General features: G+C 38.4%; 2 protein-coding genes and 1 long non-coding RNA gene across 5 annotated transcripts in view; 2 read left to right on the forward strand and 1 right to left on the reverse strand.

Moving 5' to 3' along the window:
• Erich1 (glutamate-rich 1) overlaps positions 1 to 17,149 on the forward strand; it is a gene marked incomplete at its 5' end in the record, with an annotated part of 52,793,804 nt that overhangs the window by 30,400,977 nt on the left and 22,375,678 nt on the right.
• The window catches only part of LOC148000580 (uncharacterized), a 95,250-nt gene that overhangs the window by 7,719 nt on the left and 70,382 nt on the right, over positions 1 to 17,149 (forward strand). Inside the window, exon 3 of one of the 3 annotated variants that reach the window (XR_015639933.1) lies at positions 12,640 to 16,222. The exons of the other annotated variants lie outside the window; for them this stretch is intronic. This is a non-coding gene — a long non-coding RNA (uncharacterized LOC148000580). Of the gene's footprint in view, positions 1 to 12,639; positions 16,223 to 17,149 lie in introns of those variants that run through there. 3 annotated transcript variants of the gene reach the window in all.
• The window catches only part of Tusc3 (tumor suppressor candidate 3), a 148,578-nt gene continuing 140,901 nt past the window's right edge, over positions 9,473 to 17,149 (reverse strand). The window contains exon 9 of one of the 2 annotated variants that reach the window (XM_087587916.1): positions 9,473 to 9,930. In XM_087587916.1, coding sequence (XP_087444042.1) covers positions 9,915 to 9,930 — 16 coding nt within the window. In that variant the 3' untranslated portion in view covers positions 9,473 to 9,914. The remainder of the gene's footprint in view (positions 9,931 to 17,149) is intronic. The other variant, NM_001004212.1, reaches the window with a different exon arrangement.

Consider the following 17,149-nt stretch of genomic DNA (forward strand, 5'->3'; position numbering starts at 1 on the left):
AATAAATAATTATTACTGTGATTTTTACAGTGTACAATAATATTTAATAAAGTTGCTTGCTCATTTTGTTTCCTTGGTCTTCTGTAACAAAGCAATTAACAAACTGGATGGCTACAAGTTATAGAAAGATATGGCTGCAAGTAGTAAAGCTATTAAAATGGTTTTAATATTCTAGAAAGTACATGTTAAAAGTCAAGCTCTTAGGAAGGCCATGAGGTCTTTCCATTAATTTACTGTTCAGTCAATTGGCTTTGGTGATTTGCTGGAATTCCTTGGAGTATAGATACGTCTTCTCAGGTTTAGATGCATCTAAACAAGCATGTGTTTCCTGAAAGTATCTTCTGTGACTTTCCTCACATGAATGTCTTCCTATAACCTACATTGAACTACAAGCCTACCGACTTTGGTATCCGCTCATCTTACCTGACTATAATTCAGTCAACTGTTTTCAAATAAAATCACATTCTGAAATACTGAGATTAGAATTTCACATCATCTTGGGATGTGTTTAGGGTGAGGCTGATAGAACTTGATCCAATAATCAAATTTGATTGTCTCGGTAAACCTATCTTTTCCTGTCTCAAATATCTATAGTGTAGAGAAAGAAGAAGGGAAATTCAGAATTCCTCATATATTGCTTTATACCCTTCACAGTTGACATACTTCAACTGCATGCTATTCCGACATGCTTTTGGAAATATAAAAAGAAGCTATTATTTTGAGTTTCAAGGCATGTTTTGAGTTTTTATCTTTATTGAGTTTCTTCACCACCCACCCTCCCGCCCCCTGGGACTGAGAATATCTTGTGGGAGTTTTCTTTCTCCATTTTATCTAGTAGGCCTTGCCTTTGTTCTATCTCCTTAGTTGTAATATATTTTTATTTTAATTCATCCAAAATATTTAACTTACACTATGACTTCTGTTAAGACCATTGCATAAAAAGTATTTCAGTTCAAGTTATGTGATTTTTTTTTTTTATTTTTCTCTCTGAGAAAAGGGTCCTCTGTATAGTTATGGGTGACCTGAAAGTCCCCATGTAGACCAGGCCTGGCTTTGACTCACAGAAGTCTTCCTGCCTCTGCTTCTGTTTCTGCCTTTCAGTGCTGGGATAAAAGGCATGTCACCACTGCTGGCCTAACCTTTTTAGAATTCTTAGCTTTGTTCTATTTCAATTGGAAAAAAAAATGTGTGATTCTATGTTTTTAAAAGATTTGTGAAAGATTTTTATTTCAATAGTGAAATAATTCAAGTGAATTTAGAAAATGCATATTCTGTTGTTGGTGTATTATTAATATAAGTAATTGTAAGACATACTGGCTAATCCTTGTCTTCCAGTCGATTTCCTTATCTGCTTTTAATTATCATTTGCACAGAATATCTTTTCCCACTGACTTTTAACCTAGTTTTGTCTTGGTATGAATGAGAGTCTGTCAGAGACATAATAAGAGGCTCAGAGCTTGACAATCGATTTTGCTAGTATCCTTTCACTGGAGTTTTACTGAATTTCACTTAAAGAAAGTATTGATAGAAAGGGACTTGCGTTATTCTAGAATTTGTGTTCTATATGAGTATATCTTTCAAAAACAATATTTGATTTATTTAGCATCTCTGTAACCATTACAGTCTTACTAAAGCAACTTAATAGAAAGTTGCATGTTCCTGTTACAACTTAAGACCCAATATTATTTTGGAAATATTCAACTACCTATATGTCTTACCTACTTAGTTTATTTTTAATTAGCATATAACGTAACAAGCTTTATTATGGTAGTTTCATGATTCTTTTGGTTGATCCTTCTCCCCCACTCATGACTGCCACTCTGTGCTACCCTAACTGTATGTTTTAATCCGTAGCCAATGTAACTTTCTCCTCTTCAGTGTTACATTCTATTGCACTTCTCATGCTTCATGTCTACAGCCTCTTTGCCCCAGATCCCTTTTAGTTTCATGACATATTCACATATATTTTCATAAATCTACATATAAAAATCAGAAACTGGGGTCCCTATGAAAGAGAACATACAGTATTTTTGAACCTGTGCTAGCATACTTGATATACCTGATAAAAATAAGTCCTGAAATCCATCAATTCTCCCACAGATTTCATTCTTTTTTTCTCTATCTTTATTAACTTGGGTATTTCTTATTTACATTTCAATTGTTATTCCCTTTCCCAGTTTCTAGGCCAACATCCCCCTAACCCCTCCCCCTCCCCCTCTATATGGGTGTTCCCCTCCCCACCCTCCCCCCATTGCCAACCTCTCCCCAACAGTCTAGTTCACTGGGGGTTCAGTCTTAGCAGGACCCAGGGCTTCCCCTTCCACTGGTGCTCTTACTAGGATATTCATTGCTACCTATGAGGTCAGAGTCCAGGGTCAGTCCATGTATAGTCTTTAGGTAGTGGCTTAGTCCCTGGAAGCTCTGGTTGCTTGGCATTGTTGTACATATGGGGTCTCGAGCCCCTTCAAGCTCTTCCAGTCCTTTCTCTGATTCCTTCAACGGAGTCCTGTTCTCAGTTCAGTGGTTTGCTGCTGGCATTCGCCTATGTATTTGCTGTATTCTGGCTGTGTCTGTCAGGAGAGATCTACATCCGGCTCCTGTACACCTGCACTTCTTTGCTTCATCCATCTTATCTAATTGGGTGGCTGTATACACCTTGAATGCACCCAATCTTGTCTGATTTAATTCTTTTATGGGTGAATAAATTACATAGCATATGTGTACTACTTTTTTTTGTCCATTTATCTACTGATGAATGTCTAAAATAATTACATTTCCTTGCATTTGGTAGAGCAATAATAAGTGTTCATATCACTGTTGAGAATTACAATTGTCTGGGTATATTCCCAGAAATAGTATAGACAGGTCATAGTCTAGTATTAGTATCTTGAGATATCTACACATTAATTTCCATAGAAGATACACAACTTTGTATACTTATCACATATCTCAATTACATTGTTGATAATAGCCTTTCTGACTAGTGTGAGACGGAATCTCAAAGTTTAGATTACATTTCCTGGGTGGCTAAGGATGAAGATTTTATTTATTGTTTTACTTATTTATTATTGTCCATTTGCTTTTATTTTTCAGGGCACAGACTGTTTAGTTTATAAGCTCATCTCTTCATCAGCAATATGGGTTAATGGTATTTAAATTTTCACTTCTTCAGCTATTCTACATATTAGATCCTCTCATCATGCTGACAAAGACCTCCATTCTGATGTCTTTTTGCAATGCTGTTTCCTTTGCTACCAGCAGTTTTGATTAAATTTCAAATGTATGAGTTTTTATTGAAAATTTCTTTTTAATACTTTGAGAGTATGGCTGAGCAAACCAATTTGTCCATTCTTAGGGTTGTTTTCTAAGCTGAGTGTTGCACTTAATTTCTACCCATGTTGATGTCTTAGAATATGTTCCCTATGATTCCCTTTGTATTTCAGCTTTATAGAGTTTATTTTTTATTTATTCTTCTGTCATATATTACATCCACACTGCAGTTCCCTCTCCCTCCCTTCTACCACTCTCTCTCCTCCATGCCCTATCCCACTTTCCCTAAATCCACACCTCCTACACCTCCCCTCGGCAAAAGAGCAGGACTTCTAGGGACATCAGTAAAATACAGTATAACAAGCTATATTAAGACCAGGCACATATTCTGCCATCAAGGCTGGAGGAGGCAACACAGTAGGAGGAAAAAGGTCCTAAGGGCAGGCATAAGTTAAAGAGAGCTCCCACTGCCACTGCTAGCATTCCCATAAGAACACTGAGCTATTCAACCATAACAAATATGCAGAGAACCGAAGTCAGAACCATGCAGGTTCCCTGATCTCTGTGAGCCTGAGTCCTGGTCAGCTTATTCTTTGAGCTGTGTTTGTGTGGTGCTCTCCATTCTTCTGGCTTCTCGAATCCTTCCTCCCCCTTCTTTGCTGCACTCTCCAAGCTCCACTTCATTTTGGCTGTGGAGCTCTGCATCTGCTCCCATCAGTTGCTGAATGGAGTCTCTCTGAACTCTGACGATTATGGTATAGGCTCTGATCCAAGCAACTCTGCAGGCAGGATAGACTGTAGTCCAGAGGTTTTGTGACTGGGTTAACATCTCTATCCCATTGCTTGAGGCCTTTTCTGGTTGCAGAGGATGGCCAGTTCAGGCTCCCTGCCCCTCAGTACCAGGAGTCTCACTAGTGCTAACCTCTTCCATTCCATGGAGTTTCCATTATACTAGATTTTTACCTCACTCTCAAAATGATCCCCTCTTCCCTCCAGTTGTCCCAGTATTTTCTCTATCTACTCACCTCATCTTTCCTATTCCAATCCTCATCTGCCCCCAGTCCACCCAAGAATCTATTTTATTTCCCCTTCATAGGAAGATCTGTGTCCCCTTTAAGCACTCCCTGTTGTTTAGCCTGCCTCTGTAAATTGTAGCACAATTATCCTTTATTTTACAGATAATATCCACTTGTGAGGATATACCTTCTCTTTCTGGGTCTGGGTTACCCCACTCAATGATTTTCTTTTCTGGTCCACCCATTAGCTAGCAAATTTTAATGTTATTTTTGATAGCAGAGTAATATTCCACTGTGCAAATAAAACAGTTGCATTTTCTTTATCAATTCTTTGGTTTAGGGACAACTATGTTTCCAGTTTCTGGCTATTATGAATAAAGCTACTATGAACAGAGTTAAGTAGGTGTCGTGTGGTAGCATGGAACATCCTGGGTATATGCCAGTCTGAGTGTGGCTGGGTCTTGAGGTAGAATGATTCCCAATTTCCTGAGAAACTGCCATACTGATTTCCAATGTGGCTGTACAAGTCGTCCACTACCATAAGCAATCAAGAATTCCCTTTGCTTCATATCCTTACCAACAAGAACTGCCACTTGTGTTTTTGATCTTAGCCATTCTGATGGATGTAGTAAGATAGAATCTCAGTTTTGATTTGCATTTTCCTAATGGTAAGGATGTTGGACATTTAAGTGTTGATCAGCCATTAGAGATTCCTCTGCTGAGAATTCTGTTTATAGTTTATATCTGTACTCCATTTTTTTTTTTTTTTTTGGTTCTTTTTTTCGGAGCTGGGGACCGAACCCAGGGCCTTGCGCTTCCTAGGTAAGCGCTCTACCACTGAGCTAAATCCCCAGCCCCTCTGTACTCCATTTTTAATTAGGCTATTTAGTTTGTTGATGTATAGTTTCATGAGTTCTTTACAAAGGTTTTTTATATTAGCCCTCTATCAGACATGGAGTTAGGAAAAATCTTTTCCCATTCTGTAGGCTGTTGTCCTAATTGATGGTGTCCTTTGCCTCACAAAAGCTTTTCAGTTTCTTATGTCCCACTTATTGTTGATTTTAGTGCTTGTGCTACTGGTGCTCTGTTCAGAAAGCTGTCTATGCCAATGCATTGAAGGATATTCCCTACGTTCTGTTCTACCACATTAAGTTTTCTGGTTCTACATTGAAGTCTTTGATCCATTTAGACTTGGATTTTGGACCGGGTGATAGATAGTTCTTTGTTTAGTTCTTGATTTTGGTGGAATTTCAAGTTTCTCTCCATTTAACCCGATGTTGGCTATGGGCTTACTGTAAATTGTCCTTCTTATGTTTAGGTATGTCCCTTGTATCCTTGTGACCTCTCCAAGACTTTTATCATTAAGAGATGTTGAATTGTGTCAAAGGCCTTTTTAGCATCTAGTATCATCCTGTGCTTTTTTTCCTTTCTTTATATAGTGGATTACATTGACTGATCTTCGTATATTGAAGCATCCCTACACTGTGTTATCTCTGTGAAGCCTTTACTTGTCCATGGCCTCATGGCTGATGATCTTTTTGATGTGTTCTTGGATTTGGTTTTCAAGTATTTTATTATTTTTTGTTTCTATGTTCATGAAGGAAATTACTCTGTAATTCTCTCTGTTGCATCTTTTGTCTGGTTTGGGTATTAGGGTGATGGTAGCCTCATAAAATGAGTTTGGCAATGCTCCTTCTGTCTTTACTTTGTGGAATAAGCTGAGGAGTGTTGGTATTAGCTCTTGAAAGTCTTGTAGAAGTCTATGCTAAAACCACCTGGCCCTGGGTTCTTTGGTTGGGAGTAATGGCTGCTTCTATTTCCTTGAGGGTGATAGGTCTATTTACATTAGCAGATCTTGATATTTCATGTTTTAAATTAAGCACTTTGATCACATTTAGATTTACTTTTGATTCTTGATATAGATCTAATCTCATTCTTCTTCAGCCAGCTATCTAACACAGTCTTTTGAAGAGTTTCAAAAAACAAAACAACAGGGAGAGCTTATCAAGTCCAATTTGTGCTTCACATAAACTCTTTGAATGTCTGGTGATCTACTATATTGTGGTGGATCTGCCAAGAGTTACACTCTTAGATAAAACCAACCAACTTTTCTAGCAGCTATAAATTATGAAAAGTTTCTCAGCCAATGGTAACACTTTGTGGCCATCTACCCTCACCGTGGTGCAATCGTATTTCTTAAGATTGTTCAAGTTTTGTCTATCATGTCTATACGACGTCTGAGCCATCTCATTTGCAACTACCTCATTATGTACAGAAAAACACTGGCCACCCATCACATTGGGCTCTTAAGAACCTTTTAGTGTCCTCTTATAGTGATCACTGAAAGTGGAGAGGATGGGTGTGATATTTGCTCCCTTTAGGGCTGAGCTATCCAAAATTTCCTATTCTCTGCCCCTTCACTAGTTCTGGGTCCTTCTATTGGGTCTCTGATGAAGGTTGAGGGATGTACTGATTTATGGGTATCATAACACATTGTTAGAGTCAGTTTAAAGCTGTCTGATTAGCATAATAATAGTAGGATCTCCCTTAGGGTCTAAGACTTTACTAGTCACATGCTCTTAGCCCTAGTAACTATGCTATGAATGGGTTTCATCATGTGGACTGGACCTTACATCCAATTAGAAAGTGGTTGATTACTCCCACATTATTCACACGATGCACCAGTGTTCATGTTTTGCCATTCTGGTCAGTATTGTAGTTTTCAGGGTTCATAGGTATGACTGACGATCACTTTCCTCCTCTGGCAGTGTGCAAAGCACCTCCAAGCCCTAGGGATGAAATGTCCAGGCCAGTGACAGATTAGTTAATTCTTGTCCTATGATTCAAATTTTGATCCTTATGCTTTGCTGAAAAGTGTTTATCGGTAGTATGGATTCTCTGATGTACAGAATCATCCCATGTACAAAAGGGGAGGGGACTGATTGCTATATTTGTATCTCCTTTATTGCTCTCACTGAACTAAGAATTCATGTGCTATATTGAAAGGAGTCAAGTAGAGTGGATATCCTAGTCTTCTCAATGATGCTACTAGAAAGGCTTTGCATTTTTCTCCAACTACAAGCTTGGTGTAAAATTGCCTTTATTCTAGTGAGACATATACTCTGTACCCTAAACTCTTTTGGGCATTTACCATGAAGGAATGTTACTAAGGGTCCTTTCTACATTTAACAATATGACCATGTAGTTTCTGTTCTTTGGTGTATTTATGTGGTGTACGTTACTGATTTATTTATGTTGAACCATCCCTCCATCTTCTTCACTTCAAGACAATTCTGAGTGAATGAAACAAAAGGGAACCCCTTGGTCTCTTAGAAACTAGGGTTGTTGTTCTATTCCCTCCCAAACTAGAAACCAAGATCAGCAACCATTACTGCTAACAAGGAATTAGAGTAAGAGAAGATATAAGGCTTTTATCCATTCTATTGGGTTCTAGGTGTTGGTGGCTTAATTACATTTTTGCTTGGTTGCTATAAGCCTATTTTCAAAATTTTTGGCAAAATAGATACTGGCTTCTAAGGAGGACTGGATCTCTTGAGTTTCCTATTCTTACTCTTACTATATCTGCCATCTTCTGAGTAGTATACCAACATTTAAGAATGGCACATTCTGTACTATCTTATGCTGAATGTATTTTATTGTTTTTTTAAAAAACAACAGGTTCTCTGGCAATATGATAAAATATGAACATTTTTTTCATTTATGTGCCTGTGTTCGGGTATGAACATAGAAGGGCAAATACCAGGAAGGCCCAGAGGCACTAGAGCCCCTTGGAGCAGGAGTTCCAGTCCTTGAAAAAAACTGTTAATTAATTGACTATATTAGGAAAATTATAAAACATTGCCTGAAAAATTTCTTACTTATAAAGGATAAGGAAATATCTACCTCCCGACCTCTAGTACATGGGCTAAGATGGCCTGGCTACAGGCTTTAAAGTGAGATTTGAAATGTTTTGTCAGTATATTATAATTACCTGTATACTAACTAGAAAATAATTTTAAGATACAGGGAACAACAAAATTTAATTATATCAAATATCTGTTATTTTTAATGTTTAGCAAGAAATTCTAATTGCACTCTCTGAAGTTGAGTCAGTTAAGTTTTGAGACTACAGTAATACTAGATGGACACTACTGCAATTCAAGTAATACCTAGGGTAGGCACCAGGCAGATAATTTGCCAACTTTTCCATAAATGGCATTTCAATGCTGAATTTATTAAATCTGTGAAGTGAACTAAGGAAATTATGCCTTAATAACAGATATCAGAGTATGTGATAAAGCTAATATGGTTCTAAATTATAATGTAATTTCCAAGAATATTAGCACATTTCGAAAGATAACAAACACATTCTCCTAGGATATATTGCTGATAAACATGCTCCATTAATCTTTTATAGCTCCTACCTTCATAGAAATTTCTAAGTACAAAATAGGTAAACTGAACGGATAACCCTAGTCCTGTTTGTGACTATACAGCCGGGACTGCCAATGGATGAATCACTCCGCAGTTTTGCTATTCAGGTATTAATGAGAATTAGTTAATAAGCTTTTAAAAATGTTAAAACTTATTGACACAAATAAAGAAATCTCCTGAATTCATCTTTGAGTTGCAGTACACAGTTAAAAAAGTTTCAAAGGCACAACTTCTATTTTGGTTTTTTGCTGGTTTATACTATCTCTGTAACTCACAGGAACTTACTTTCATTTCCTGTCCATTTAAAAGATATGAGGAATAAATATTGTGATGTACATGCTATACACAACACTTATGTTGGTTATAAAGGTAATAGTAGTTACACTCCTTCCTGTGTTTGGTTATCAAAACTCTTCATTGAGTCATCCACAGAAAAGTAACAATTCACAGGGATCCCGTCTCCACGGTGATAAGGCAGAGGCTTCCATTCAACAAAAGAAAAGTGACCGCGGAAGAGTAGATTGGATCTCATGACTCAGAATTTGTAAAGGATTTTGAAGAAAAGGGTGAAATAGTGTCAGTCGCGGTGTGCTGGCTCTCCTGCCTGACTCCATTGGAGGTGTGGTGACAGTGCATGTTAGGTCCCCCCAGCTCCTTTCTTCAGGCTAAGGATCTGAAGTGGCATTACCATTTCTCCATGTCTTTGTCCTCTATGTATTATGATCTAGTTGTGAAGAAGAATAACAGAACACTTTTGTAACAGTGTACATCCTTTATAAGTGAGACTGAAGTAAGAATTACTATCCACACGACACAGTTCATGCATATGCTCTAACTCTGTACAGTACTAGCAAGTCTTTTACATTCAGTCCATGGATCTCCTTACTAACATGGGGTATCCTTACTTAGAAGACACACAGTTCTAAAGCATGGATTCATAGTTACAATGTCATTTATTTCACTCCTGTAGCATACATTGAGAATATTTAAAAACACTTTGATAGTCCATTGCGGATTACAGAATGTTACACATCCATTTCTATAAATTAAATGTTTTAGGAAAATCCACAGTTTAAAAAAATTATACAAGAATAAGCTAATGTATCACAATCAACAAGGAGTGAACCTCAAGAATTCCAAATAATATAGTGTCAGGAACAGCTTCTCTTCACTTTATGATAGTCCGAGGTGACTTCATTTAATTAAAAAGCTGAAAGAGAAAGGAAATTATTACATACTGAGCAAAAGAAAAACACAACAAGCTATCGGCTTTGTTCTAAATTAGCTCACATAAATGTAACAAAAATATCATAATTATATTCAGCTAACTGGAACTGCTCTGAGGGTCTGCTTTTGAAAGGAGCCCCTGTAATAGGGTCAGGCTTTCAGAAAGGACTGGGTCGGTGGTGACAGAGTGTGTGCTAAGAGAGCAACAGAGAAATCAGCAGTTACAATGGAGACATAGGGACTACAGGGAGTGGACTGGAAATAATATCTATGTTGGCTCTCTTAAAGAAGTTTCATACTTTTACTGCACTTACAATTCTTTTGCTTATATAAAAGAGTAATTACTTACAACCTAAGCTATCATTACCACTAAAACTACACCTCTATTAAAGCAAAAAGACTTTTATACCTTTATACTTTTGTGCCCTTTTAGAACTAGAAAGGTTACAAAAAATTTCTAATATTTAGAATGTCGTATCTGCAGAGCAGAATAAAAGGAACTCTGAGATTACACTATATTTTCTTAAATTTATTTGTGTGTATTTTGCCTGCATGTATGTCTGTGTATCTTGTATGTGCCTGGTATCCAAGAAGGCCAGAGCATGGTGTCAAGTCCCCTGGGAGTGGAGGTAAAGTTGTGGGCTACCTACCCTGCTGCTGGGAATTAAACCTGGAAGACCATCGCCAGTGATCTTCACTGCCGAGCTGGCTTACTTGTCCCCTATGATTTAACATTTGTAACATAAAAACTGACTCATGGTTAATGCTATCTGTTCACTCTGGGGTGCTTTTCCCAAACCTAAATGCTCAATATTTTTTTTTTTTACAGTAGTCACTTTCAAATGCCATTATGAAATGACTTGTGTAATCAAACTAACTTACTAAATGTCTTAATATTAAATGGTAAATCTAGTAAACACTGTTACTTTTGGCTAGAGGACTTCAGTTTTGTTCCCCCCAACCATATGGTAGCTCAATGCCATCCATAACTCCCATTCCATTGGGTCACATGTCCCTTTCTGGTCTATGGTTACTAGGCATGAATATCATTCGTGCAGGCAAACACTCAAAAATATAAAAGGAAATCTTAAAAAAAATGTTTCTTAGAAAGGAGCTAGCTCTCATACTCAGGGTAACCACTCAGGATGTTTTTTATATAAAGACACATTGATGTCCATGTTTACGGTCATGTATTTAGTTATCGGTACTTCTTATTTCCATCTAGCTTGAGCTAATGTACCTCCTTTTGCTTTTTCTGTTCCTGTTTAATGTTGTTGAAATATGGCCAAACGGGGTGACTGTTCTTTTATACTCATACTTTCAATGATTCTTGCATATTTCCCTTGTATTTACCAGTATTCCCAGTGCTGTCCGTTTTCTGAAAGACAAGCTGCTGATCTGAATGGGGCCTGCTGTCATGCTGTTCCCACAAGGCTATCATGGTGGTTACAGGACTCTGCATATTCATAGCAGAGATTGAGTCCTGGCTGGTTGGTACTGTATGGATGTGAATACATGCTCTGTCATCTGAGCTAACAGTCTACACTAGAAGCTACTGAGTAACAGAGTGAACTGTTCATGTAGTGACTGGATAATGTGTGCAAACATACAGATAACCCTCAAACACTTCCTTTCTTTTAGTCCAAGGTACATAGCTGTGTCTGTTGTCTCTGAAGCTTTACTAGTGGTCGAACCGTGTGAGGGATGCAGAGGATAATAGTGTATGATATAAAGTGAGGAAGGGCTCAACTGATTCTTTATGTTGGCTCTTTTCTTCATAGCCAGGATTCAGGAAAACAAACAAAACAAAACAAAACCCCTGCTGCTCCTGACTTCCCGAGGGTGATACTCCCAGAATTACACTAGAAAGGTCTTTGCCTAAAATTCAAAGTAACCACTTATAGAATCACATGATTCAAATTTCCGCTAATTATAGCCCCTTCTCAGAGTCGCTTTAAACCAGCAGTTAGCAAAGTGCTACTGATAATTAATCGACATGCGCTGTTGAGTGCCACAGAAGGGGCCACAGGAAGGTGAAGAACAAGCCATGGTCCTTACATCTGTCCACTAGACAGAAAGTCCGAGGTACGGAGAATGTCATTAAAATGGCAAGAGTGAAAAAAGGCCATGAGGGGACTAGTCTTTGAGCAGCCTAGGGTGAGGATGTGGGCTGAGTAGAAGAACTACAATTCCCTGTGTCAGTGAGAAGCTGAAGACAGGGTAAGTGGAAGAAGACATCATCTGGATGCACAGATGATGCTGACCTGGGGCAAGTAGAAATGAGCTGTTCAAGTGATTACGCAGTCCTGAGTCTCATAGCTAATACACTTGGCACTGAGACAATCAGGAAAAACAGAGGAATGAGTGCCATGTCACAAAACCTAGGCCTTGCAGCTAGAAAGGAAGAAGATCGTCAATTAAGTGCTAGGGAGGCAGGCCCGTGGGCTGAGGACTCCATCCTGATGGTTTCTGTCCCCTCCCCCTGCACTGTCTGAGATGCTGGAAACAGTGGCCCACACTTCCTCTTTTGAATTCACCTCTTCACCTCTTCATGGTGTTTTGAAAACACTGGATGTGCACAGTACTTTGAAAAGAAATGCATTTTGTACAACTAAAGCTGGTTAAGTATTGAGATGTTTAACTGCATTTTTGTTTGTTTTTCTCATTCACTGCTCTTCATGTTCTTGGCAAGGGAAGAGTCAGGAGCTCCAGTGGCCAGGGAGACTCTCCAATAAGAACCACATATGTGGTAAGTGGGCAACTGTCAGGTTTCTCATCAAATTGCTCAGGGAAAAGGACCTCCATTAAGTACAAAGTAAGTTGGATTTTCGTGTTTCTTTTTTAATGCTGGAGGCAAGGGTTTACTGTGTAGTCAAGACTGGCGATGAGCTCTTGATCTTCCTGCTTTCATTTCCCAAGGCAGGTAGGTATGTACCACACCTGACTACCAGTTGACTGTTAACTCCTTACAGCTACTGCTTTCACTGATCCACGTGCTCACTGCTATAGCCCTTAGGATGATCTCATTGGCCTAAAGCCCCGAGACCCTTTCCTTACTAAGAGATTATAGAACCCTGGAAAGTGTTCAATTCTGAAACAGCTTATCTTTTGACAAGACCTTAAGAAATTCTAGCTTTTCTTAGGAGTAAGAGACCCCGGAGAAGAAATTACTCTATTCATAGTTATAGAAGGCAATAGCTACCAAGTTTAAGGTCAGGTATCTACAGACTTTTTACAGAGAGGCATACTAAGTAGAAATTTTGATGACATGTCTATTAATAAAGCCTAGGACCAAGTCCTCTTCTGCTTCCAGCATTGCTCAATGGGGAAAGCTCCTGGAACAGTAAGGAAGCTGTAGTCTGCTACAGAAATTACCTGTAGGATACTACTTTTCTGAGATTTGAGGGGCTAGGATGTACAGTGAAGAATCCACATACCATTTTAAACTTTTTACTAAATTATTTTGGACTTAATTCATATTAATATTGGATATTAAGATTTATTTGTTAATGACAAATGGGATTTGGCTACATTTTTTACTGGGCAGAATTAAATATTTCTGTCAAGTGATTCACTTTTATATTCTATAAAGTGACAATAAAAGTGAGTCAAGGTGGAGGGGATGTGCTTGTATATTATTATTTAAATAATATACAGTTTGTCAAAGACTACTGGTGTCATGGGGGGGGGTTGTCCTTATAGCAGCAAAGTAAAGCTTATCAGGCTGCAATCCAGCTTATCTCAGCTGTCTATTTATAGAGTAGCACCTTGCTGTAACTGATCTTTAATGGTCTTTATTTGAAAGGTGGGGAAAATGAAAGGACTTGCCTGAGGGTACAGAGTTTTAAGTGCCTTGGTCCCAATCACATCTTCTCACTCAATGTCCAGATCACTTTCCAATACACCACAAGGAAATACAACAATATGGAAAAAATAATCCTTAAGACTCGATTTCCGTTTGCACATTATTATTATAAGATTTAGACTGATTTCTTAGTCTAGAGCAGAGCGTCAACAGACATTGGCGCCTTCAGAGCACCCCCACGTCTTTTTGAACTGTCTCTCTGGGCCTTTATGCATTCTTCAGATATAGAACTCAGCACGAGAAAGGTAGCACCAGTGAATTCTTGTCACTCTCATGCAGTCTGCACAGCAGACCTTTTCTCTATTCTTACAGCTCCAGAGTTTGCATTATCCTAGTAGATGAGAGACGGATATCTGAGATGTCTAAGTAAATATGAACTATGTAAACACTATACGTCACAAGCTCTTCCCCCCTGCTATGCCTGTTCATGCTCATCCGAAATTTTAGGCTATTATGAAGTTCCTCAAATGAATATCATCACATATTTTAATGCTATTGATCATAACTCAAAACAACAAAAGGCATAATGAACTCCATGTTCTTTTTTAATATGAGAGCACATTTCTGAGCCTGCTGTACATAATGAATTAATATGCAGTCTGATTTTTAACTGTCTTTCCGTAAGTTCTCTTAGTTGTGTGAGGCAAGTGTCCAACACCAGGGATGTCACGCAACAGGAATTAGAGCTCCTGGGGTTAGAGAAGGATGCAGGCCAGTACTCCCCACTCTGTTTTAATGGCTCTTTTATATCACCCTAAGGGGACAATGTATTGAAAAAACATTCATCTAGCAAGTATAAGATAAGAACCTACTATGTGCACAGACCTTTGTAGACATAAAATGTGTCAAGGACTGTTTCCCCTAATATAGTCTTCTGCAAAGGAAAGGAATGAAGCCACATGGGTGACTGTACATAAAGACAATGTGATGCAGTGAGGTGATGAGCGAATGCAAAAGTGCCTGCTGCAGATGAAGAGAGGTTAGGAGAGCCACTGAGAACCAAGAGGATGTCAGGGACTACACAAATATTACACACGATTCTGAGGTAGGTATGTGTAAGCACATATAAACTTGTATAGCTATGACACCGGCACGGGAACAGAAACTAGACACCTTTAGCTACTTGTCTCCAGCTCGCTAAGGGAAAAATGATGAGGATGAGGCTAATTCTAAGTCTCTAAATTACAAAAGGAAGACCTTAGATATTTCAATCTGATCTTGTGCAACCATAGAGTAGGAGCTCTTATTTAATAAAGTGCAAAAGCAAATCCAGAAGTTGCATTCAGATCTTTTGCTTCTAATTAGTTTTTCTCATTATGCTTGTGTCGCTCTGAGCCCGTTCAGATTGTTCAGTTAGACACACAGTGATGGAACGAATACAGACATCTAATGCTTTCTCCTACTTCAGCAGAGACTTTGATGACCCACAGATGTTTTTAGAGACATCTACAGAAAATACTTGTACGTCTGAGTGCCAGCAGAAAAGGCTGAGGAGATAATTATTAATAATCTCTAAGTGAATACCACATCTATCCATACCAGCATTGTCTTCTTAGAAAATCCAGCAAAGGATAAGGTCAATTTTTATTCAATATATAAAATTAAGTCAGGGCTACCAGCAAAATGAAATGTCTTCTGAATTATATGTCAGATGGTAATTAGATGAAATCTCTAAGAATCTTGATATTTCACTGGCAAGTTTCAAGGGACTCTGGAGCCCAATTAAATTCATCAAAAGGTTCAGTAAAAATCTGTTTTACACTCAAATGAATTATGTAAATATGAACCAAAGCTGCTTGGTGTACACTGTGAAGAAAACTCCATTTAGAGAAAAGTGTAAAATATGAGTGTCAATATTTATATCAGAATTAATGATAATTAGCATTAAACATTTACTGAATAATTACTACAATTAGTGATATTCAAAGCGACTTACATGTATGATCTCATACAAATAAAAATGAGGTATGTAAAACTGTCTTTATTTATACACAGAACACCTAGGAAAGTTACAATGTGTTTGTGGTCTCAACTAGACTGGATCAGGACAAGTCTAGTTATCAAAGTCTCAAAGGCGGTCTCTGAAGTTAATTAAAGTATGGGACAGGCTGATGCTGCAGAGCGCTCTCAGGATTAAAATGGAGAAGCCTTAAGCATGGCAGGGCCTCAGTAAGAGAAGCACCACCTAACCCTTGAGAGATGTGAGGCCTCTGGGAGTGGAGAGGCCTGGCAGGGTGTGGGATAGTCATGGAGGCGTAGAGACATCCTTTTGGAGACAGGGGAGGAGGAATGGAATGAGGAACTGTCAGAGGGCAGAAAGGAGGGGGAGATAACAACTGGATAAAAAGATTAAAGATAATAAAAAAGGCATGACAGATATATAAGTAGACGTTACACTTTAAGCAGATACATATATGAAAAAAAAAGAAAATAGAAATTTTGAACTTTGTGTGAAATAATGTATTGTGTGGGCCAACTTCAGATTATTCATTTGTATTTTAATCAAAAAAGGATTTCATATAGAAGAAATCAAGTTATAAAACTATAATGGAATTAATTAAAATTATTGAGAAAAGAAGGAAATGTTGAGGCCCTTGGTCCTGTGAAGGCTTGATACCCCAGCATAGGGGGATGCTGGAGGGGGCTGGGTGGGGGAACACCCTCATAGAAGCAAAGGGGAGGGGGCTTGTGGTGGGATAATCAGGAAGGGGAATATCATTTGAAATGTAAACAAATAAAATGATTTAAAAAAGAATGAAATGTTGAAACAGAATGAAAGCCAAAGCGTGCAGGAATTCATAAAGAAGCTAGAACATAAACCCAAGAAACTAACTTCTTACTGAAACAAAACAAGTGGGTGACCCACCTCCCCACTCCAACAGCACAGTGCAGTCTGAGTCTTGGAAAGGCTGCCTTCTGCTTCCTCACTCTCACTCTCCTTGCTAGAGGCACTGTGATTCCCAGGCTCTCTGGACCAGCTTTCTTCCCATCGATTCTGTTGCTTAGCAACAACTCCTCAAGTTTTTTCATCTCACCTGTTGAGTCTCATACTCACAAACCAATTTTTAGGGATGGTGCCCACATCTGAGTTATTTTAAGAGAGTTTATCTACATTACCAGTCCCAAGAGTCCAACTCTACTATAGTGGAGCCCTCACAGGGTGTGAGCCACCTTATACGGTAGAAGCCCAACTCACATTGGAAACAGAGTAAGCAGAAAGGGACCCTGATTCAGGTATTATGGTCCTACTATTAAAAGTTTGCAGCATCCCAAAGCTGCTGTAACTTTAAAGGACACAGAAGAGTAGATTCTAGAAGAAAGCAATCTTGAAATAATG

The sequence above is a fragment of the Rattus norvegicus genome, chromosome 16 (assembly GCF_021556685.1).
Source record: "Rattus norvegicus strain SHRSP/BbbUtx chromosome 16, alternate assembly SHRSP_T2T, whole genome shotgun sequence".
Classification (NCBI taxonomy): Eukaryota; Metazoa; Chordata; class Mammalia; order Rodentia; family Muridae; genus Rattus; species Rattus norvegicus.